The 25194-nt window shown below is 45.4% G+C and overlaps 1 protein-coding gene across 3 annotated transcripts in view; it reads left to right on the top strand.

Moving 5' to 3' along the window:
* The window catches only part of PCNX3 (pecanex 3), a 713235-nt gene that overhangs the window by 517798 nt on the left and 170243 nt on the right, over nt 1-25194 (top strand). For 2 of the 3 annotated variants that reach the window (XM_078660716.1, XM_078660718.1), the window contains exons 29-31: nt 2904-3007; nt 3130-3280; nt 3729-3959. In XM_078660716.1, coding sequence (XP_078516842.1) covers nt 2904-3007; nt 3130-3280; nt 3729-3959 — 486 coding nt within the window. The remainder of the gene's footprint in view (nt 1-2903; nt 3008-3129; nt 3281-3728; nt 3960-25194) is intronic. The other variant, XM_078660717.1, reaches the window with a different exon arrangement.

The raw sequence follows: 25194 nt of genomic DNA, 5'->3' as shown, positions 1-25194 counted from the left end.
ATTGGCAATATTTCTGGCTATAAATTAAATGTGAACAAAACCCAGATAGTGGCCAATTATAAACCTATGGGGGTAACTTTGGGGATATGTCAGGCTGCTAACTATTTAGGGGTAAAATCTCATCAAAAATCTGTGACATAATCCCCATTAATTATGATGTGCTTATTAAATCAACCAAGCTGCTACTTAAAAAATGGCACAAATTACCACTAAATATCATAAGTAGAATAAACCTAATCAAGATGAAAATTCTTCCCAAGTTTCTTTATCTTTTTCGTTCTATTCCGTTGGCACTTAATAATATTTTTTTTAAGAAACTCGACGGAATTTTCAGTAGTTTCACCTGGGGCTACCGGAAAGCACGAAAAAGCTTATCTTCTTTAAAAGGGCCTACAGATACGGGAGGACTTAACTTCCCAGACTTTAAACTTTATTTGTGGGCTACCTCTATTGGCCGTCTTCGTTCCCTGCTTAATTCCGATTCAAAACATTTGTTTTTTCATACCATTATGCTGAACTCTGATGCAAGCGTGTTTTTGCTTAGATTGAATGACTCAAATTTTTACAAAAGAGTCCAATTTAAGACTGCTCGAGATATTGCCAAGATTTGGTTCGGTATTTTGCGTTTTTGTAAGACTTCTTTATTTCACATTAAACTACGACTCTGGGGTAACCCAGGACTCCCGGGGATATTTAACGATAGCAGGGCTAATGTGTGGGCAACCCATGGTATTGCAACCTTGGGGGATTTGTATGGTACCAACGGTTTTCTAGACTTTGAGATATTAAAAAATGTATACCATCTTGCAGAGCCTATGAGGTTTAAATATATTCAGATACATGATTTCTTGATCCGCAAAATGAAAATTTCAATTTCCTGACTCTGATATTTGGGAGTGCCTCTATTCATCTAAGACTAAATCAGTAATACGTACTGGCTATAGCTGCCTAATATCTTATGTAAAATACGATTGTTCTAAAATAGCAGAGAAATGGGGCTCTAAATTGGGACTGACGATTTATCCAGAACAGATTGCTCATTCTCTCTCCAAAAACAATAATTTGGTACAATCTGCCAGCTTACGATTACAACAATTTAAAACTGTCTGTTTGCTTCATTATACCCCGGAAGTGATTCTTAAATGGTCTTCAAATGGGCAATACTCTGAGCGCACCAAATGCCCTAAATGTGATGTGGCGGGCGTTAATATAGAGCATATGCTTTTTTCCTGCCCGCTACTGAACGATTTTTGGCTTAATTTGGACAAAGTTCTGAAACTAAAACTAGCAAGGTCACCATTGCTTTCTGCCCCTACCGTACTTCTAGATATACATAGTACTACCGTACCGCAACAGGATCTAATTACTATTTTACTTTCCTGTGCTAAACTTACGATAGCTAGGGCATGGATATCGCCACAGCCGCCACATATTATGCAATGGTGGGCTCTGGTCAATGAAATCCATAGCATGGAAGCAGATATATCGCCCGAATTAGGGGTACCAGGTCCTTGCTTAAATTTGAGAAAATTTGGGCCAACTTTTTTTTAAATCTGTACGTGCATATGATTACTTTTAAAATGGTATGAATTGTTTATCTCACATTGTATATTTTCTGTATTTTGTATTTTTTTTGCCATTTTGTACATCTTTTTGTATAGATATTATTGTTATATTAGCAATGTTTTTGCTATGGTTTCACTCTGTGCTGTCAATAAAAAAAATTATTAAAAAAAATAAAAAGGTCCCTAGGAAGGTTACCACGGATGCAGGCTTCCACTTCACCGACCGCTACACCTGCCGCTAGATATTGCCATATTGCTTCATCACTCATCTTCCAGGTCTACCTTCAGGAGCGGAAATCTGTCCCCGTGAGTGGGATTGGGTCATCCTGATTGGTATGAGATCCTGTATTGTATTGTATTGTAATTGCATTTATATAGCGCTAACCGAACGACGAGGCATCGAAGCGCTTTTTCGGCGAGTAGCACGCTACTCCGGGACCCATAGAGGATTACTGTGACATCAGTTATGCTTTAAGTCAACCTCCTTTTTTTTATCAAAGTACAAACCCTGTCACCTGCACAGTGCTCATTATAAAAATTGTAGTAATTGATACTGTGCTGGGCACTCCACAGAAGATAGTACAAGAAAAACAACCTAACGTTTTATAAGGGAATTCTCTGAAAATGAGGACTTGGGTGGACTGTATAGCTCTATAGAGACCTAGGGGAAGAATCCCAAGATTCCCTTGCCAAGGATTCAAAATCCTTGAGGAGATTTCCAAAACAATCCGTAAAACATTCCAACGACTGCTAACAAAAAACTGAATCAAAATTCCTCGAGTAAGTCCTCAGAGCTGAAAAAATTAGAGCCCAAAGATGTGAACTCCAGGCTCAAACACAATGGTTTTGCAGCATAGACGTCTTCTAGATTTACATACTGTGCATATTCCGCCATCTAGTGGTTGGAGTCGGAAAGATCTTTGCTTTTTTTTTCTCTTGGATGGTTGTGAAACCTGATCCCCTGGTCAGGCTACAACCCCCCCTTTGTGTGTGTGTGTGTGTGTGTGTGTGTGCAAGCTCTCAGATTATTTTTTTCCCCTTTTTGCTTTGAGATTGTGTCTGCTTGTTGAATACGTATATAAGTATAATATTGCTTGTATGCGTTTATTGAATTAATATATAATACACACACACCGAAATATATATAAAATGATGTAATTTCTTTTGTTCAGCTATACTTATGGTTTGTTTTTTAACAATGTTGTTGTATATATTGCCTTTGGATCGGTATGATAAGCTTAGTAACTTATGTGTTATGCTTTTCACAATTTGTTATGTATTCATTGTCATGCTAGCCGTGACAGGGTTTTAACATATCCAGTTCTTTTATTTTTGCAGCCTGTGGAACGGGAATGGAACTCTCCTCTGGTGACTTTGTGCTTTGGGCTGTGCATCTTAGGACGTCGGGCCCTTGGCACGGCCTCCCACAGCATGTCAGCAAGGTGAGAGCTAGCCGCTCCTGGATGTGTGTGTGAGATTCTTGAATAGTCATGAATGGTCAAATGTAGTAGGCATGTTTCGCCTTTGTGGGCAAAACAAACTGATCGCTTGCCATTTCCTACAGCAGCCTGGAACCCTTCTTGTATGGACTTCATGCCCTCTTCAAAGGAGACTTCCGCATTACTTCCCCCCGAGATGAGTGGATCTTTGCTGACATGGACCTATTGCACCGGGTGCTGGCCCCTGGTGTTCGCATGTCTCTGAAGCTCCATCAGGTAATGGTCATTTGACCTGTTACACCTAAATTGTGAGGATAGAAGGTGTTTGCTTTTAAATGTCCTATCCCTTCTAGTGGCCTGCCATCACATCAAATAAGATTCCACCAGAAACAATAAATGTTGGCTGTACTCATTATTTCACACTTGTTTCTTAGGCCACTTCTGGCCATGTTTTACCTGGTCATTTGCAAGTGGCTGTACCTGTAGAAGTTTGTGCCTTTGCTTCTGACTCTGCAGATTACAAGAATGTCCTCGTAGCCAGTTATACTTCGGAACTCCTGGTGGGCACCCCTTTGCACTTAAATGATTGATCCTGTGAGACGATTGACAATAGTATGGCTTGAAAAGTAAATGTATGTGAACTGGTCAGTAACTTGCTTTCTAGACTTACTTCTCTGCCTCACCAGCTCTTAAGGTGCTCCTCTTTATCCCCTTTTCCTGGTAGGACCATTTCACCTCGCCAGATGAGTACGATGACCCTTCTGTCCTGTATGATGCCATCACTGCAAATGAAGAGAAAATGGTCATCTCCCATGAAGGTGACCCGGTCTGGCGCAATGCCATCCTGACGAATACTCCTTCGTTGCTAGCACTGAGGCACGTGATGGATGATGCCAGTGACGAGTACAAGATCATCATGTTGAACAAGCGATACCTGAGCTTCCGGGTGATAAAGGTGAGAATGTTTTTTATATGCAGTGCATTTAGAGGCAAATAGTAACCCTCTGACTGCCTGAAAGAAACAAATCCTTTTTGAGCCTGTAAGCTGTCATTAGGAAGTACGCGGAACCTGCACCAAATTGAGGGAGTGCATGCTCTTGTAATAAGTGGACTGCAAATTGAATTACCTTGAGGCATTTTGCTGGGATTTAGTTTTCTGAAATAAGGGCCTCAAACTAAATGGGAAGTTCCTCAGCATAACCTTTTCTGTGGAGTTGTACAATTTAAGCTTCTACCTGTGTCCGGATGGCAATCTCAGAATTTTAATTGCGTGTATTGTAAGATTGGTCAATAGGGCACCAAGAGATCATTTGTTTTTCTTTATACAGCATGCTTTGCTAATGGTTGCCTTTATTATAATGTTCACTATGGTGATTAGGACAAATATCCTTGTTCAGCTTGGAAAAAATCTGTAAAAAATAATTCTATAGTTCATGCACATCTGTTTTTTGGGTTCTGTTTTTGTCAGATTAAGAACAGGAATGTTACTACTGGAACATCTCTACCATCATCATTTCAGTCTTTCTTCGGTTTCCTTTTTGCATTTTAGCATTTATTATACCAGCTACTTGATGGAGTATGTGTTGAAGTGATTATGATTATGAGCCTAATATTGGTGCCCTGTAGCAATCTGGGCTATAAGGCAGTATCCTACATGGATGCTGTTTTTGTGTGTTGTGAAATCGCCACAATACCTTTGCACATTTCAAGTGTATACTTAAGTTATTTCGTTTAGGCATGAAACTCTCTAGAAAGAATGATTACCAGTCCAGGCTAAGTCTAAAAAGTGAAGTGGATTAGAAATGCAGATAAAGTAGGTCACATGAAATAACTCTGAATAACCTTAATGTCCAGACATTGCTTTCACTTAAAAAAGAAAATGGACTTTACAGGTAGGAAAATCGATCCGTTAACAATAGGAGCAACAAACCAAGCCAGTAGGTGCTGAAGCAAGGATAATTACACCCAGATGACTGTACATTTCCTACTTGCCAGGTGCTAGATTTCTCATAACATTTGCCATATGGCTAGTATGATGCTTTTTGGCCCTGTATTGTGTTGACTTGGGCATCTTCTGCAGGGATCTGGTCTCTTGAAGAGGTTTTCTTCATGCAAGGGATTTACGGTTGAGCAAGGCAAACAGATGCATGGTATCTAGAGCGATCATCCTCGACCATCCTTAAGTAGCACACTGGACAGTACAGTGGCTGAAGACTCATTTATTGAAATTCTGAACCCAAGGTAAAAATAAAAGTGACCATCTAATAGTCTTGTTACGCAAAGAACAACCATTTTAACAACAAGAGTCACATTACAGTGAAATTACTAGTGTTACTCCTACTATTCGATGATTAAATCTGTGTTAGCCCTTTATCTGGTCGCCAGTGTCCAGTTAATGACTCCGACCAAAGTTACTGAAGTCCGACAAATAGATTAGTACCAACTGGTTGTGATGTTTTTGAAAGGACCAATATAGTCCAGCGATAGTTTTGGTGGCTTTACCCCGATTTGACAAAATATGTAACGTACCTAAAGATTCACCTACTTGTTTAATTGGACATCTCAAACTAGATTCAGTGATCACGCAGGCTGCTCAGTGCTGCTTGAGGAATCCATTCTCACCAATGTTCACTCCAGCCGACTTTGACAATAAAGGGAAGCGTTTTGAGGTCTCGCGCCTAGCGTTGCAGTGCGCAGCACAGCTTGTGCAGCGCGAGACCTCTTGTAAGGGGGTTCTGAAAGCTGACCACACGTTAGTGCGTGTGATCAGGCTTTCGCCGGCAGGCATTGGCTTTCACAAGTTATTTTTTCTTTTTTCTTTTAAAGACACGCGATCGGGCAAAGGCTTTGCAACGCCCATTCCCATCCGTGTCTAGCACACGCAGCAGCGCATGTTTGCATCGCTGCCGCGCTCCCTCCCCCGCTCCTCTGTGGTGCACGCTCATTTGTGCATTACTGTTACTCGTTTAATTTGATTGTGGCACTACTTTCTAAGGACCACACATGTGTTTGGTGGGGTAATAAACCCACGTTTTTTGCTTTGGCCTTTTCGAAATAGTTTCAGGTACATGTCGGGCTCTTATTTCTAGGAACTTTCTTAATTCTTTAAAATCAATCGCTTGTAGGCAGCCTGTCACGTTATCTCTTTCATTTCATATGTCTGTCTTTCCAAGCGAGGGAATTGATCTCGGTCTGCTTGAGACTCCTTGTACCCCCCGCCCCCCCACCGACGTGCCCTGCCAGCAGCCACACATACACACACACACACAAACACACCCACACCCAAAGACACACACCCACCCACGCCACCCTCCTCCTAATTTTTTAATCAATCACTTGTAGGCAGCCTGTCACGTTATCTCTTTAATTTCATCTGTCTGTCTTTCCAAGCGAGGGAGTTGATCTCGGTCTGCTCGAGACCCCTTGTGCCCCAGCACCCCACCCCATCCCCTCCTTCCCACAGCGCAGTCTCCAGTCTGCCCCACCTGAGCTGCGAGGCACCCAAGGGGGCGAATGATTCAGGCTGGTTTAAGATTAACAATGAATCAGTGAAGGATTTAGATCTCCCAGCCCAGGCTTTAGAACGGTGATATGGCGTTCACTGACTTCTAGAGCTAGATTACTAAGTCTTAGCACCAACGTGCCCTGCCTACAGACAGGCAGACAGGCAGACACACACACCACCCTCCTCCTCCTCCGCCCAGTGATTGTTCAAAATAGTGTAAGTGCCAAAGCAGCCTCAGTTTCTCCGGAGAAAGTCCCTGTGCAGTGATAGATGTGGATGTACACTGCCTACAGTGAGAGAGCCTCAATAATAACTTGCCTGCACCCCGCCGTGATACAGTTCACCATGACCTGTATGCCAGTGCTTAATTTGTAAAATAATGCGTGTTGGGGCTCTCGTCCGGAGGCAACTGCAGATTTCACCACATATTTCCCCGGTCAGTTGCCAATGACAGTGCAAATACAGGTACTAACCATCCCATTTTTACAAGTGTGACCATTCATACTATTCCAGGCCCCCAAAGCTAGAAGAATGGCTTGGGAGGCAGGCGTTAGTCATTGTACAAGTACATTCAACAATTAAACACTTGTTGTTGTGCTCATACCTAAATTAGCCAGACAGTGCCACCTTGTGGCAGACTGTCATAAGCCATGGTGTAAGTAGATGCTTGTGCCTACCACGGGAAACCATGGGCTCAATTGACGCACTGTACACCTCTAGGGATAGGTATGACAATACCCTTTCACTACCTACACCTCTTATTCTTATAGCACCAATGGGCAAAGTCTCCCTCCTTGTCTCCTATCACCAGTGGACCACATTCTCCCTGGTTCCCTTCTGGCATCAGTGACCGAAGTCTCTCTCCTTCATTTCTACCACCAATGGACAGTAATCTCCGTGCATCCCTTCTAGCACCAAGGGACCGCAGTGCCATTGCATCAATTCTGCCACCAATGGTCCACAGTCTCCTCGCACTGCTTCTAGCACCACAGGACCACAGTTTCACTGCATCCTTTTCGCATCAACAGACTGCAGTCCTGCTGCTTCCCTTCTAGAACGAATGTCCCCAGTCTCCCTGCAATCACCTTTGGACTGCAGTCACCCTGAATCACTTCTAGCAGCACTGGACTATAGTCTACCACATCCCTTTCGGCACCAATGGACCACAGCCTCTTTGCATTCTTTCTAGCACCGCTGGACCACACTCGCAACTTGCATGCAACCCTTCTAGCAGCACTTAAGTATAGTCTGTGTTCTTTCTAGCCCCGTGGAATGGAGTCTCCTCTGCCTCTTCTATCACTAGTAGACCGTAGTCCAGCTGTATCCCATCTCCAATAATGGATTACAGTCTTCCTACATTACTTCTAACACCAATGGACTGCAGTCCCCCCGCATCCCTTTTAGCACCACTGGACTGCAGTCTCCATCCATCACTTCTAACACACTTTCCCTGACACCCTTCTAAAACCAAATTTCCATAATCTCACTGCATTACTTCTAACACCACTGAACCACAACCTCCCTGAATCTCTTCTAGCATCATTGGACCGCTGTTTCCCTGCATCCCTTCTAGAACCAATGGACCGCTTTCTCCATTGATGCCTTCTACAACCAACAGACTCCAGTTTTCCTTCATCACTTTTAGCACCACTGGACAAATTCTCCCTGCATCCCTGCTAGCAGCGTTGGACCAGAGACTGAGTCTCCCAGCCTAACGTTCAATAGCCTCTTTTCCATTTTCCAATGCATCCGACCCCCCCCCCCCCACCCAAAAAAAAGAGCTGCATAAACCTTAGCCCCCCCCCCCCCTGGTTGCAGTGACTACTAACAGCAATGAATGGTAAGCTTCGCATGGCCTTTGGACTACAAACCATTGCCTCAAATGTACAGACATTAGAAATATCGATTACCTAATTGTGATTACCTCCGAACCGCAATTAGGAAATCAGTATTCCTAATGTATGAATTTTTTTCCCAAAAATAGATTTCTAGAAGTTTGCAAATCGACCTACCTTATAAATATTATGAGGAAGGTCGCTATTTGCAAACCATTACGAGTCGCAGCCATCACCAGGATGGTGGCATGCTTTGTACATCGCTCTTTGTGATTACCTAATAGCGAATCGCAAACACAATGCTACGTACATCTGACCCACTGACTTTTACAACGCCAATAACTCTTGCATTGCCAAGTCCTGTTGACTTTGCCAATGCTTGTTTAATAGTAGGCAGTGGCCTGTTGGACCACTACCTGCGATTAAAAAATATTTGTTCGACATAATCAAAGAGGGAGGGGGCCAAGTGGACTTTTTCCATTTGCAAATGGGTTACCACCACTTTTAAAATGGTGGTAAAATATTACTGTTTTGCAACTGCAGTTTTGTGGCAAAATAGTAATTCATACCATACCAATTCGGTATTTGGAGGGATGCCCAAAACATGCCCCTTCCAAATATTGAATTGCGAATGCAAGTTGCGATTTAGTCACAAGTTTCCGAATTGCATTTTGCATTTTGTACATCTGAAGAAGCATTTTTTCAGTCTCAAACGGCCCGCTTCTGCGAATTGAGCTGTTTGCGACTGGAAAAATGCTTTGTACATCTGGACCCAAGTCCACTGTACCCTGTCTTTAGTGCTTCTCGACCAAAGCTATCTGGCTATTTTCAAGCAGACCATTATGCATTCAGTGGTGCTGATTTACAACAACTTGCATTCCATTCCAGCATCACTGGACCACAGTTCCCTGCAGACTTTTGGTGCTGATGGTTACCAGCATAACATAGGAGCCCTATCTGCAGAGTGCACATTACCGCCTGGGGGCAGCTTGGCACTAATGGGAAATTACTGATAATTATTATTACCCATCTCTAGTATTCATTTTTTCAACACCAGAAGGATGAAACACTGACTTGACCCGTCGAGATTAAAACCTTATAGGGTCAAAGTCAGATCCCCACAGTGGATACATTAGTGTACTGAGCTGCCAGGTCCAACGGCGGGAGAAATTCTGTCTTCTGACTGTAATACAACTCACTGCCTGGCTTCTTTACTGGTTGAACCACAGCTCGATGACTCCCATCCAGTGATACTGAGAATCAGTCTATGCACGATAGACCGGAGGCCACCAAGTTCTGAGCCAGTTGAAATACATGAGAACACATTACATAGACCTTGGTGCAAAAAAAAAAAAAAACCCATCTTGCACTTTTTTGTTGCTTATTTAACATTTACTAGAATTTGAGCTTTTGGCATTGTAAATAACAATGCTTTTTATTTATGTTTTAAAATAATCAACAAGTAAATAAAAGGCATTGTTATTTACAATGCCAATAGCTCAAACTCTAGTAAATGTGAGACATATTGCATTGCAAATGCTTGTTCAACTGTCTCAGCAACCACAGATAAAGTGGCCAATTTCTTAGCAAAATGTGGTCTCTACGACAGGCTGATGTGGTTGGATATAGGGCCATATATTGATCTTTTAGCAGAAGACACAACATCCAAGGCAAAAAAAGATCCTTCAGGAAGGCGAGCAAATCTTTAGAAAGGATTGATTGTGCCATGGGCATTACGTGCACTTGATTCCTACTGAAGCAGCCGTTCTTCAGAGAGAAGAGTGGTTGAAAGCTACTTCCTTCAGGCCTGAAGTTAAGAGCAAAATACTGAGCATGCCTTACAATGGTGAGGCTCTCTATGGGAAACATAGATGAATCCTTGTAGTCAATCAAGATGACAATGCAAGGTCTTTGGGTATTTTAGAGTCGAGGCAGAAGCCCTCTTAAAGGGCAAGAGGTATTGGCCACAATACCCACACCAGCAATACACACCCGTCTCCACCAGAAGCCTAAACAAAACAAGCCCTGAGAAGAAATCAAGGGACTCAGAGTAAGGATTCAGGAAGAAGATAATGATGAAATAAAGCGCTGACCACATATTTTATTCCAAAGATCAATCAACATTTGAATATCCAATTATTTAACAGAATCAAAGTCAATAACAACAGGCTGCTGGGTTTTCAACCTGATTTACTATGGCCACATATTGAAATTCATCCAAAAACATCCTCATACTCTACCTCAAAAGAAGGCTCCACTTTATCTTTTTGATGCTGTGAAAGGAGCCAGAGAAAAAATCCTGCACAACCAGAAAGGTATAGGATTCTATTCTAGATTTTTCTTGATAAAGAAAAAATACAGAGAATGGAGGCCCATTCTGGATATAAAGAATTTAAACATATATTTAAGGAATTAATAATTTTCCATGGTCCTGCATCATAATATCCTCCAGCTCCTCAATCACACAGATTATATGACTATATTCCTTTACCAGGAAGCCTACTTTCATAGCCCAATTTACCCAAAACACTTCAAATACCTAACATATGAGGTAGCCAACAGCCATTGCCACTTCAGAATTCTCCCTTTTTGACTTAATTTGCCTCCTGCATTTTCACAAAATGACACTCCTGAGTACCTGCATACTTGAGGCAAAAAAGTCACCTGTTCTTTTCATAGCTCGATAACTGGTTGATAAAAGCACCTTCTCATCAAGCGGCATAGAAAGCAACCAAAGATTGCCTACATCTTTTCAACAAATTGGGTCTTAAACTCAAAACACAGAAATCTTCTCTCCAACCATGCTATGTTATGTTATCCGGATTTATAGAGCGCATGGCTGCCCGAGCAACAAGGCGTCCCAGAGCTAAAGCTAGAAGAGGCAGAAGGAGCAAGAGAGTTAGTAACTGGAGAATAGCCACATCCTCATCATTTTCCTAAAGATCCAGTGGTCCTGCATGCTACGGACACCTAGAGGGATGGAGTTCCAGAGGGCAGGTGCCAATGCCTGGAACAAACGCCCCCCAGCTCTTGTCAGGTGCAAATCCGCAGAGCGCCAGGCTCAAGCGGGAACATACAGAGAGCACAGTTGGCTTAAGATTTGGGGACCCAGGCCATAGAGGATCTTGTGAGTAATGCATAGAGCTTTGAAGTAGCCAGTGGTGCTGGCAAAGAAGATATGAAGTATGGCCATACTTAGGTAGTGCAAAGAGCGCGTGGGCAGCCTCGTTCTGTGTCTGTTGAAGCTTTTGGTCACAGATTTATTAACGCCCAATAGCAACCAATTACAGTAATTTAACCTTGACATCATGGTTGATTGGACAATCAATCATCTGTCTAATTGATGCGTCAAAAAGTCCTAGAATGGGCTGCAGGCTGCATAGAAGGCCGAAACAGTTACCTGCCACTGCCTTAGCATGCCCCTCAAATGAGAGGACATCGTCTACCAGCACTCCCAGGTTCTTGACCACAGATTTTGGATGCAGGGGAGACTGCCCCACAGATGGATGTCTGAACTTACCAAAAGCACCTCTGAGTTGGTAGATTTTTGTTGTCAATAGTTTTTCGCCGTCCATTCCGAGATGACAGTGAGGTCTTGGAATTTCACCTCATCCTGTTTAGAATTGCTGGAGAAGGTGATCACCAGTTGGTTATCATCAGACCAAGATACCAGGGCAATGTTTCGGGTTTTGCCCATAAGGGCCAGAGGGTGTATGTAAATGTTAAATAAAGTGGGGCTCAGGGCCGATCCCTGAGGCACACCACACCGGAGAGAGTGAGTGCGAGAGGTAAACTGGGGAGCAGAAACCTGGAAAGACTGATCAGCCAAGAAAGACCCGAGCCAGGCCGAGGGCCTTGCCATTGACACCAATCACCTCCAGCCGGCGGAGCAGGATCTTATGGGAAACTGTGTCAAAGGCTGCGCTCTGATCCAGCAGGATTAGAGCCGAGGTTCTGCCCTCATGCAAGGCGGATTGTAATTGCTCCATCACTGCAAGTAGTGCGGATTCAATGCTGTGTCTAGGACGAAAACTGTTTTGTGACAGATCTAGGATTGAATTTACTTCCAGATATTGAGTCAAGCTATTGTTGACATAGGGCTCCAGGATTTTTGCAAAATATGGGAGCAGAGATATTGGATGAAAGTTTTCCGGCTTAGATGCATCTAACGTAGTTCTTTTTAGCAAGGGAATTACTTTAGCATGTTTCCAGGACTTTGGTATCGTTGCCGATGATAGTGACTTATTGATCGGCTCCCAACCCTCCGATAGGTGGCAGTGATGAAATTCTCTGAAGAGGTTAGGTTTCAGAGGATCATCAGGTGAACTTGATTTTACCTTCACCGACAGGGATTTCATGTCTTTGGAAGACATGGGAGGAAAGACGTGAAGGGAGTGGATGCTGCGTCCTGGAGGAAGCTTTCCCGCATGTCAAGGGGAGCCTTCTCTGGACTAAATGTGTCATTAATTCGTTCCACCTTGCTTATAAAAAATTTAGCCAGTATCTCACATTGTGAGTTTTAAGATATACTGCTATTGACAGCTGATGGTATTTTTTGCATTCCTTTCATAAGTGCAAAAATGGTTTTGGTTGGCTTCCTGCTGGTCGAGATCATATTGGCATAAAACGACTCCTTGGTCTTCTGGATCAATAATGGTATGTTTTAACAGCGCTCCTATAGGCTGTCTTAGCTGTGTAATTGTAGGATCTTCACCAGGCTCGTTCTAGCAAGGTACGTTATTTCTTTTCCGCAATTAAAGATTCATCATGCCATGCAGTGGTTTGTATACGTTTGGTATGAGTCATTTTTGCCGGAATGCAGCTATCTAATGATTTATTGACCCAATCCCGAATGGCCACGTCAGCTGCTTCTATATCAGTTGGCCATTTTGGGCGGTGGGAATTTAGTGAAGCTATAAACCTGGCTAAGTCTAATTTGTGTTACGGGCGCTTCCACGAAGGCGGGCAGAAGGCTTTGTGTGGGGGGCCTTCTAAGCAAAATCGTAGGGAGATGAGGAAGTGATCTGTCCAGAGCATAGGAAGGGACGGTTTTTATCTCCAAGATCTGAAGATTCGAAAATACAGGATCAAGGAGGTGACCAATTGTGTGTAGGTCCTACGACCAACTGCGTAAGCGGACAGGCAGCCATGTCCCCCAAGAAGTTGACAATATCATGGGACTCTTGGAGTTCTAAATGTAGATTAAGGTCCCCAAAGATGCTAATATTGGCTGCCTCTAAAACTAATGTGGAGGCCATGTTGGCTAGAGCTTCTTGGAAGGCTTTCGAAGGGCCTGGTGGGCGATGGATCAGTATCCCTGATAATGTAAAATTGTGTCAGTGCAATTTTGAACAGAGCACTTTCACAGTCAGGTATGTCCTTCGGGGTAAGGCTACAGGAGTTCGCTGATTTATATACAATAGCTACCCCCTCCCCTATACCCCCCCTGTTTTATTCTTGATACACATCGTGTAACCTGCAAGTAGGACCAGGGCTGGAATGGCCACAGAGTCAGCGGTGAGCCATGTCTCCGTAAGGAATAGGATGTCCGGAGCAGTCTCTTGCAGAAGGTCTCATACCTCTGCGTATTGTTTGACTAGGGACCAGCAGTTAAGGATGCAGACATTGAATTCCCTCCGCCCAGAAATCGGCTGCATCATCCTGGGGTGCGGGCTCTCTTGGGTGCTTCTTTTGACACTACTGAGGACAAAGCATATCCAATGGCCGAAAGGTGAGCTAAGGTAATACATCTGACAAAGACACTGTAGAAAGTCTATTTCAGTACACCTCTTCAAATCCTTCTTGGTAACGATGTCATCTTGCATTCCATTAATCCCATTTTACAATCTATGAATGATACACCTTCAGGAAAAGGTAGACAAGCAATGGATTCAAACATAAGGCTCTTTTGACGATGTAATTCAAATTACTCCAAAAATAGTGCGGCCCGTCCATGGTCGATTCAATGGGCAAATCTTTCGTCAGGTTTGACCTTTTGGTCTCAGATACAAACTACAACAGATGCTTCCCTGGAAGAATGGGGAGCTCATGTACAAGATCTGGAAATCAGCGCGAAATGGGTGCAACGTCACTTAAGCCGCATAAATCTCTTGAAGCTCAAAGCTGTATCATTAAGCCTGCAAGCTTTTCTTTAAAAACAATAGGTTCTTCAGTACTAGTATGTACAGACAATAGAACAACAATGCGTGGCACATGATCTCAAACATTGTTGCGGGAAGTACAGAGAATTTGGGACCTCGCCCTTAAAAACACAAAATAAAGCTCAAAACAGAATATGTTCCCAAATGGATAACATATTGACAAATACATCGAGCAGAATGAGCAGCAATTATCACGAATGGGAACTCAACCAGGAAGTTCTGGACAACCTATACGCTGAACGGGGCAAACTAAATCTAGACCGGTTTGTAGCACCTCAGAATCAAAAATGCAGGATAGCGACCTTTGCCTACCCTTTTCACCCAATTCCCATGGTACTGAAACTTCTCAACAAGACAGAGGGAACCATGATGCATAATCCTAACCAAAATGGCCCAGACAATATTGGTTTACCAAGCTTCTTCTCCTCTCAGAGAAGAATCACATCCAACTACAACCAACACCCTATCTGTTAACAGTGCACCACAACAAAGCACTTCACTTGGACCCAAAATTCTCACACTTCTTAGGTTGGCTGCCGAACACAATGAGTTCTCCCACCGGAGAGATTGTAATGTGTTGACTTTAAGTTGTATTCAGTTTGGCAACAAGTAGAAGGTGACCAGGTGGAAATGGTGCTTCTGCATCGTAGGATCCTCACTGATAGTCATAAATGTAGAATATTCCTGCCTATGTGCAGTGACCACGAAACTCTTTTTTCATATATTATAGTCAATTTTTGGTTGAGAGTAAACACCTCCTTATTGAACAGTCTGGTGGCACCTCCTTTATTATGAAGACAGTACAATTTTTCCAGCACTTTTCTGACTGGGGAAAAACCCTTATAAAAGGTCTTAAGGCCACATTGCAGCACCTATCTGAAGTTCTGTGTAACAGTATCATTAGTATCTTTTCACCATACCTCTCTGCTAAGCATTTAGGACAAAGGTGGCTGTCAGTTCAAAGTCAAAGACACTGATAGGGTGACCTATTCCTTTAACACCTTCAGCGCGGCGCAGATTCCTGCACTGTGCTGAAGGTTCTAATGAGCCTACCGGCTCATGACGGAACGATTCCGTCATGAGCACAGCTCAACCGACGCTCATGACGGAACCGTTCCGTCATGAGCATTGAAGGGGTTAAGAGTCCAGCAGCTTATTAGTCTCAGCATGCTCTGTACTGGCAGTTTGCTTCACAGTTCAATGTTTTTTTCCAGTTCTTGCTGAGAGAATCTCAGAACACTTCAGCATTTAATTACCAAATCTTTCTTCAGAATTGAAGTTTTATTTTTTCATTCAACATCTCCAACATGTAGCTACATTTTTCTCCACTTTTTGTCATCTATGAAAAGAATTTTTCACACAAAAAATGGAATCCCTTTTAGTGAATTGTCCTTCAGGTTGAAGGAAAACTGCAACTTTGAAACTGCATTCCACACATTTGATGAAAAACTGCAAATGTTGCCAAAAAAAGATCGAGACCTCAAAGATAGGGGGAATCTACCTCCAAGGAAAACTAGAAGACCTCAAATTGCAGGAAAGAAGCTCCTTCTTCCGAAATTGTTATGTCTCATGAGAGACTCCTACAGAGGGTGATTAAAGAAGAGGAGGCGAAATAAACAGTCTCCATCAATCCAGACACTCCTACCAAACCCTGAAGCATTGGTCGACGTCCAAACAACTATCAGCACTGACATGCTCGTCATCCATGCCCCGGGTATTGACTCCTTTGTCCTTGGTACCATATAGAGCAACATCTACTGCACCAAAGGTTCATTCTTGTGACATCCTAACATTAGATGGGGAGACACCATCTCTCCCCCTCTGGTCCAATGTTAACGACATGAAGATCGCCGTCAAGAAGATGATTTAGAGACATTCTTCAGCGTCAGTTCGATCAATTTTCTTTGACGTACAGCATGTCCTTCCCAGGGAACTTCAGAGTCTTTGCCGGTTTCAAGACTGTTCATTCCAATGGAGGATCCAGTTCAAAAACATCTGGAGCCACTACAACATTATCCAATACTTCTCATGTCTCCAGTTCCAGTAGTGTCTGCATTCACCAGTATTATATCATTTGTAGATTAATTTGCTTGAATCTTCCCCATCATCACGGTGAGAGTCCCACAGTAACAGCAATACAAAAGAAATGCTAGTAGACAAAACCTATTGAAAACAATAGAAATTGTTAACCTATTGACCTTGTTTTAAAGCATCCAAACTTCAGCCAATCCGAGCAGAGACCCAAAAGCACATATCTCCTGCCAAGCCACCATAACCCAGATTTCTTATCACACGTCGTATGTCTCTGCTCAATCAGCTTTGACCCTTTGACCTGTCAGCTCTTTGGTGCCTTTTGAACCTCCAGCTACTTTCACATTTTGGGACTTGTCTGAGTCCAGCAAAGGTCTGATTAGGCCTTGCAAAGCTTGTGGCAAATCCAGGCTCTATTCCGAAGATCACCTTAAAGAGTGCTTGTACTGCTTGTACCCCCAATTCAAGCCAAACGAATATAAGTACTGCCGTACTTTTTCTACAAAGACTCTAAAAGATAGTGTGGCCAGACTTTTGCTCTGGTTCCAGAGAAAAAAGAAGGCTGTCAGACTCTTATTCTGACAGTCATTAAAAAGGACGTACATCTTCTAAAAGGCGGAAAAATGAGGACTGCCTGATCTTCCATAGAGGGCGAAATCCCATACCAGGGAACCAAGTGCTGGGAGGTTCAGTGGCAAATATCATCATAGAGCATCTCCTTCCCTCAAAAGATCTCCATCTGCTCCTCCATCAGTTCCTGTGACAACCTTCAAGGAGTGACTCTAAAAATTTGCCCATCTAATGATCCCTTGACGACAACACCGTCTACGGCGGCTTCGTCTAGAGCATTGATGATACAGTCTGCCTGATGGCAGTTAACACCACAGCAGCATAGACAACAAGTACATCGACGACCACCTCCTCCTAGTCGTCGACAAGACCATTGATGGCAGTCTGCATAGCGCCAGTCACATCTTCTTCGTCTCCACCCAATATGCCATTGATGTCGACCCCCATCACAGACATAGTTGACGGTCCCTTCGACAACAAATGACTGTCTTTATCTCCACAAAAGATGAAGGTATGTTTGACCCTGATTATTGTCCTTCACAACTGAACGTGAAGTGCCCGGAAACGGAAGGTGAAGAGGTTGACCAGTATCAGACCCCTTTCCTGCAAGGGGAATAATCTTTCCAGGATAGAATAATAGAGGTTGCCCACTGGTATGGTACTTTTTGAGGATCACTATCCTCTGGCTCAAGGCTACATCTTTCTGCCCTGAGGTGCAATCGAAGATCCTGGACATGCAATTTGATGGTGAAAACCTGTTCGACAAGCATGTGGACGAAGGACTCCAGTCCATTAAATCATATACTGAGAACGTCCGCTCTCGGGCTTTACACCAATGAAGACGTTTTTCTTCCTTTTGAGTAGGAAGACGCTGAAAGTCAGTTTACGCTAGACCACTATAAGTTTAAGTTTAAAATATTTATCAAGCGCAACGTACACCTGGGCGGTTTCTTGGCGCTAAAGTGGCAGGCAGCCAGCTGGGCAAGAACAGTCGCTAAGAAGTCGACTGGAAAGGCAGGCAGGGCTTACGAAAGAAGAGACTGAGAAAATAAAAGTCTTCAGAGCTTTGCGGAAACTGGAATACTGGGTGAGGGACCTAAGATGGAAGGGGAGAGAATTCCAGAACATGGGGGCGTACACCTGGGCGGTTTCTTGGCGCTAAAGTGGCAGGCAGCCAGCTGGGCAAGAACAGTCGCTAAGAAGTCGACTGGAAAGGCAGGCAGGGCTTACGAAAGAAGAGACTGAGAAAATAAAAAGGTCTTCAGAGCTTTGCGGAAACTGGAATACTGGGTGAGGGACCTAAGATGGAAGGGGAGAGAATTCCAGAACATGGGGGCGAGAGTGGAAAATTTTGAGCCACCCTGTTTTTTTTTCCGGTAGCTGGGTACTGCTAAAAGAAGTTGTGCCGAGGAGCGGAGGTCTCTGCCCGGGACATAGGCCTTGATGGCAGAGGATATGAAAAGGGGGGCCAGGCCAGTCCTGGCCTGGAACGCCATGCAGCCTAATTTGAACAAGGCGCGTTCCCGCACAGGGAGCCAGTGGAGGGTTTTCAGAAGGGGGGAGGTATGGTGGAATTTGGGAAGACCGAAGGCCAGGCGGGCAGCCTGGTTCTGCACTAGTTGCAGTTTACGCAGGCTGTACTGAGGGATGCCATTGAACAAGATGTTCCCGTAGTCCAGGCGGGACAGGACCAGTGCGGACATAATTAGTTTGAGTGCAGAGAAAGAAAAGAAGCGAGAGATGGAGCGGATAGTACGGAGAGTAAGAAAGCAAGAAGAAACCACCGAACCAATCTGGGAGTGCAAAGTGAGTTTATCATTTAGCTTGATGCCAAGAGTCTTAACAGAGGAAGCAGGGGTGGGAGGAGAACCAAAGGAGGGGGGCCAAAAGAGAGAATTCCAGGGACTGGAGCAACCACCCGTCACTACGAGTTCCGTTTTATCGGGATTGAGTTTCAGGTGGTTGAAATTCATCCAGTCCCTGATGAAAGATAGGATAGATTGGAAACTAGAGATAGAATCAGGGGTAGAAGACAGATTGAAGATGAGCTGGAGGTCATCGGCATAGTTATATACCGTGACCTCCAGCTGCTGTAGGGCAAAGATAAGAGGAGCGATATAAAGATTAAACAGTAAAGGAGAGAGAGAAGAACCCTGAGGAACACCGCACTGGACCTGGCAGGGGGTAGCTGAAAACTCCCCGAGGTGGACCGCCTGGGTCCGGCCCCTCAAAAAGGATGAAAGCCAGATAAGGGCTGAGCCTCCTATGCCCGCCGCCTTGACATGGGAAAGCAAGATGGAATGATCCACCGTGTCAAAAGCGGCGGACAAGTCAAGGAGGACCAGCGCCTGAGATCTGCCCATGTCCATGCCCTCTCTGAGGGTGTCTAATACTGACACCACCACTGACTCTGTCGAGTGCTTGGGCCGAAACCCAGCCTGACACGGAGCCAGCCTCCCATTCTCCTCGGCAAAGGAGCTGAGCACAGATGTAACATGTCGCTCAAGCACCTTTGCCAGAAAGGGGAGGAGGGAGATGGGGCGATAGTTGGCCATCACAGAGGGGTCGGCTCCTGGCTTTTTCAAAATGGGGACGATGGAAGCGGCTTTTAGCGATGGAGTGACAACCCCTCGAGCCAATGAGTCGTTAAGGAAGCCCAGAGGAGGCAGGGAACAGACAGTATAAACCTGCCGTAAAATGTGTGCCGGGCATATGTCGGAAGGGGAACCAGATTTAATTTTGGGAAGGAGGGACAAGAAAATTTCTTCAGAAAGAGGAGGAAAGGAATTGAGCAAGGCTTGGGCGGGGGGAGGCAGGGGGTCAACAAAAAAAGAAGATGGGGGGGGGGATGTTGGATTTGATTGTCGAAATTTTTTCGACAAAGTAAAGATTCAGTGAATCACACAGTTTCTGGGAGGGGGGGGGGGGGTTTGAGTGAGGTCCTATCGGAGAAGGCCAGATCGTGGGTAATGGCAAAGATCTCCTTAGGTTGGTTCTCGGCCGCCCAAATTTTGGCCGAGAAATAGGCTTTCTTGGCCTCAGTGATGGTTTGCTTATAGGTCCCTAGGAGATGGACGTAACGGGTCCTGGAGTTGGGGGAGTAGTCCCGTCTCCATTTGCGTTCTGCCCTTCGAACCGTAAGCTTCAGTTCTTTCAGTTCGTTGTTAAACCACCGATTGGCGTCTTTAGGGCGTCTGATCGAGGTGCGCCGGAGAGGAGCCAAGCAGTCACTTCCTTCCATGAGCCATGAAACAATGGCTTTGGCTTGGGCTACGGAATCCAGTCCCGATAGAAGGGGAGAGGAGGCCAGGAGTGAAGTTGAGAGATCAGACAGATTGACCTTACCCCAATTACGGGCCCATGAATTTTTAGTGAGGATAGGGGTCTTGGTCAGACAGCGGCTAAGGGAAAACGAAATTAAAAAGTGATCGGACCATGTGCAAGGGACAACAGACAGTGTAGACAGGGAGCAGTTGAGAGACCAAACCTGGTCTAAAATATGGCCGTGAATGTGCGTAGGGGTGTGAACAAAGGAGGTGAAATTAAGAGAAAGGAGAGTTTCAGAGAATTCCTTCGATGAAGCGCATTCCTTGGGGTCTGAGGGCCAGTAGTTAAAGTCCCCGAGGACTAGGGCCGAGGCATAGTTGACCGCCAGGGTGCCAAGTAGATCTTGAAAGGCCGGAAGGAAGGATGGGGTTGGTTGGGGAGGGCGGTAGACAAGCACAATAGCTAAATGGGGGGAAAGAGAAGTAGAACGGGCCACCAAGTAATCAATTCCTCCCGGGGGGGTGAAGGGAGGACTTGGAACTGGAGATCAGAACGGGCAATGAGAGCAACGCCTCCACCCGTTTTCTCGCCAGGACGGTCGGCACGGATAGCGTAGTAAGTCGAGGGGAGGGCAGCCAATAAGGATGGAAGGGAGGCTTCCGAAAACCAAGTTTCCGTCAGCAGCAAAAGGTCGGGTTTGTCGGTGTCTAATAAGATGAAAAGTTCCTGGTGGTGCTTGATGGCGGACCTAGTATTAAGTAAAATGATAGATAAGGGGGAAGAATAAGAATCAAAGATGGTAGATGAGACGGGAGCCGACGGAGACACGAGAGGAGAAGGGCAACCGAATGGGCAGGCATGACAGGGAGAATTACAGCCCAAAAGGGTAGTCCGGTGAATAGTACGAGGATCGAGGGGCCAATGGCCTTGAAGTAGCGTCAAGTCAGCGGAAGAATATTGGATAAGGGGACCAGGGGTGGTAGCCCCTAGCCCCGGCCGGCCGCGGACGGGCGCAGACGGGCTTAACTCCGGCGCGACTCAGGCGCGCCTACGTTGCGCCCGCTGCGCTCGTCCGCTGCACTGACGCATGAGGGACGTCTATGTAGGCTATGACGCGGAGGGGGAGGAGTCATGAGGGCGGGAGGGGGGGGGGTCAATTAAAAACAAGATTGCCGTCCGCCGCTCGTACTCAGCGGGACGGTGAAGGCAGGAGGCTGCTAGCAGTCAGCAGAGCAGGGTGAGCAGGTTTTAAAAATAGAAAGTCAATATCCAGCGCTCAGCGCGCAAGCCCTCTGCCACAGGGCTTCAGGCTACGCGCGAGGGGAGGTGGGCGGAGCCTATGTATGCTATGATGCGGAGGGGGAGGAGTCAGGAAGGCGGGAGGGGGGGAGTAAAAAACAAGATTGCCGTCCGCCGCTCGTACTCAGCGGGACGGTGAAGGCAGGAGGCTGCTAGCAGTCAGCAGAGCAGGGTGAGCAGGTTTTAAAAATAGAAAGTCAATATCCAGCGCGCAAGCCCTCTGCCCTCTGCCACAGGGCTTCAGGCTACGCGCGAGGGGAGGTGGGCGGAGCCTATGTAGGCTATGACTCCGGAGGGGGAGGAGTCAGGAGGGCGGGAGGGGGGAGTCAATTAAAAAACAAGATTGCCGTCCGCCGCTCGTACTCAGCGGGACGGTGAAGGCAGGAGGCTGCTAGCAGTCAGCAGAGCAGGGTGAGCAGGTTTTAAAAATAGAAAGTCAATATCCAGCGATCAGCGCGCAAGCCCTCTGCCACAGGGCTTCAGGCTACGCGCGAGGGGAGGTGGGCGGAGCCTATGTATGCTATGACGCGGAGGGGGAGGAGTCAGGAGGGGGGGGAGTAAAAAACAAGATTGCCGTCCGCCGCTCGTACTCAGCGGGACGGTGAAGGCAGGAGGCTGCTAGCAGTCAGCAGAGCAGGGTGAGCAGGTTTTTAAAAAAAAAGTCAATATCCAGCGATCAGCGCGCAAGCCCTCTGCCACAGGGCTTCAGGCTACGCGCGAGGGGAGGTGGGCGGAGCCTATGTAGGCTATGACGCGGAGGGGGAGGAGTCAGGAGGGCGGGAGGGGGGGGAGTCAATTAAAAAACAAGATTGCCGTCCGCCGCTCGTACTCAGCGGGACGGTGAAGCCAGGAGGCTGCTAGCAGTCAGCAGAGCAGGGTGAGCAGGTTTTAAAAATAGAGAGTCAATATCAGGCGCTCAGCGCGCAAGCCCTCTGCCCTCTGCCACAGGGCTTCAGGCTACTATACCAACAGGCCAGATATCAACCTCATATTCTCATGGGATTTCGTTCCACCTATCCGTCAGACAACCTACAGGGCTGCTACTAGTTCCAACTTCTCGAGACGCCCTCCTTCTGAATGCTTTCTTTGCAGGAAATTCTCCAACTAGTGCATCCAGGAGATTTCATGACATCCCTAGATCTGCTGGATGCGTATTTACACATTCCCATCCACTCCAAACATCGAACATTCCTTTGCTTCTTGGTGGCAGGTTGCCACTATCAATTCAAGGTACTTCCTTTTGGCCTTGCTCCGCCCCAAATGTCTTCATGAAATGCATGGCTCCGGAGGCAGCTTTTCTGAGAAGATCAAGTTACCAAGTATTCCCCTACTTTGACAATTGGCTTATAAAATGACCCACCTTTCTCTCAGCCACAAACTCAACTTGTGCCTGCCTAAAACTGTTCCAGTCTCTGGGCCTACAATTGAACAAAGAAAAGTCCTTACTAACTCTTCAACGACAGCAGTCTTTCTAGGAGCGGTCATAGACACAAGGACCGCAAAGGCGTTTAAAACTTCAAGGAGAATCCAATGGGTCAAGACAACAACAAAAGTACTGTCAACAAGAAAGTACACTTCAGTACGCAAGTACAAGTCAATGTTGGGGATGATGGCATGCTGCATCCTTTAATACCAAACTGCCTTTTACTAATGCACCTGCTGCAGGAAGAGCTGGACAAGCAGAGGGTGCAAAGTCCAGGGTCTTTCGAGGATTCCATCTCAGTGACTCGTCAGATTAAGTCGACAATGTCCTGGTGGGTGTACATACAACATATTTCCCAGGGCCTCTCATTTACCCCGATCAGGCCTCACATAGTGATAACTACGGATGCTTCTGTCGAGGGATGGGGTGCTCATCTGCAAGATCTGGAGATCTACCGAAAGTGGACCGTGCAGGAAGCTGCATCCCACATCAATCTCTTGCAGCTGAAAGCAGTCTTTCTGTGTCTTCAGGCTTTCGTACCCAGGTTACGCAATTCCCCGGTGTTAGTTTGGAAGGACAACACCACCATGTTCTACCTTTCCAAGCAAGGGGGCACGAGATCCAAGGTTCTCTCAGCTCAAGCTCAACAGATCTGGGAATGGTTGCTCAACGACATCACCTTAAAGGTGGAGTATTTCCCAGGAGAACACCTCGAATGGGCAGATGTCCTCAGCCGGGCAGACAACCAATGTCACGAGTGGGAGCTGACTCAATACCACCTGACCAAAGTGTTCTGGTAATGCGGAACACCCAATTTAGATCTTTTTGCTACCCTGCTAAACAAGAAATTCAATCTGTTTGCCAGCAGATATCCTCAACTAGGATCCCGAGGAAATGCATTCAATCTGGCATGGATGGGGATGTTTGCATATGCTTTCTCATCTTTTCCTCTCATCACCGGATCATCAGGAAGATGAAGATAGAATCCTGCCTTCCAATTCTAATAGCTCCGGCTTGTCCAAGGCAGTACTGGTGCACTGAGCTTCTTTGCCTATCGGACCACTCTCATCTCACATTTCCACCAGTGGAGGATCTCCTTTCGTTGAGCAAGGGTCAAGTTCTTCATCCACAGATCTGATCCCTAAATGTGACCGCTTGGCTCCTTGCTACATTTAATTCAGGTCAATAATTCTGTCTGAAGATTGCAGAATGATTCTGTGAAAAGTTTGAGCGGAATCTACAAAGAAATGGTGTACCGCTTAGTGGAAAAGGTTTGGTCTTTGATACGCTTCTCACTTGGTGCATCTTATCTCTTCAACACTAGAACAAGTTATTCCTTACTTATTGCATCTAGCAAAGTCAGGCTTGTCTCCTGGTTCTCTGAAGGTTCACCTGGCGGCAATTTCCAGATTTAGATGACAGACAGGACCGTTCTCCTTGTGGTCAAACACTCACTAAAGAGTTGATTAAAGGACTGTTCCAAAGCTTTCCGCCAATAAAGCCTCTGCTGGTGACCTGGCAACTCGACACAGTTTTAACAAAATTAATGAAGCCTCACTTCGAGCCAAATCACAAAGTTTACTTAGGTGGACTTTCTCCTGGCTATTAGCTCCTTAAAGAGAATAAGTGAAATTCAGTCTTTAACGATCCCTGAACCATATCTTCAATCTCTGGAGAACAGAGTAATCCTGAGAACTAACCCCAAGTTTATTTCAAAGGTACCAACTACGTTTCATCTCAATGAGCGTATTGTCTTGTCAACTCTTTTCCCTATCCCCTCGGCTGTGGAAAAAGCTCTTCATTCTTTAGATATTAAAAGATGTCTCAAGTTCTACCTGGACAGAACTAAATTGTTCAGAAAATCTGATCAGCGCTTAGTCTCCTATGTCTTACCCAGAAAAGGAGATGCCCTCTGTAGGGCCAGTATTGGATGTTGGGTTGCTGTAGACGTCGCATTCTGCCATATAAAAGCAAGAAGACCACTGTCTTCGAAAGTGAAGGCTCATTCCTCAAGAAAAGCAGCTTCTTCTGCCCTGTTTGTGGTGGTTTTACTCCTCGACATCTGCAGGGCAGCCACATGGGTTAATGCCCATTCTTTT

Source organism: Lissotriton helveticus, chromosome 9 (assembly GCF_964261635.1).
Source record: "Lissotriton helveticus chromosome 9, aLisHel1.1, whole genome shotgun sequence".
In the NCBI taxonomy this organism is placed as follows: domain Eukaryota; kingdom Metazoa; phylum Chordata; class Amphibia; order Caudata; family Salamandridae; genus Lissotriton; species Lissotriton helveticus.
Note: the sequence above shows the minus strand (reverse complement) of the source record. Positions and strands in the feature narration are given on the sequence as shown.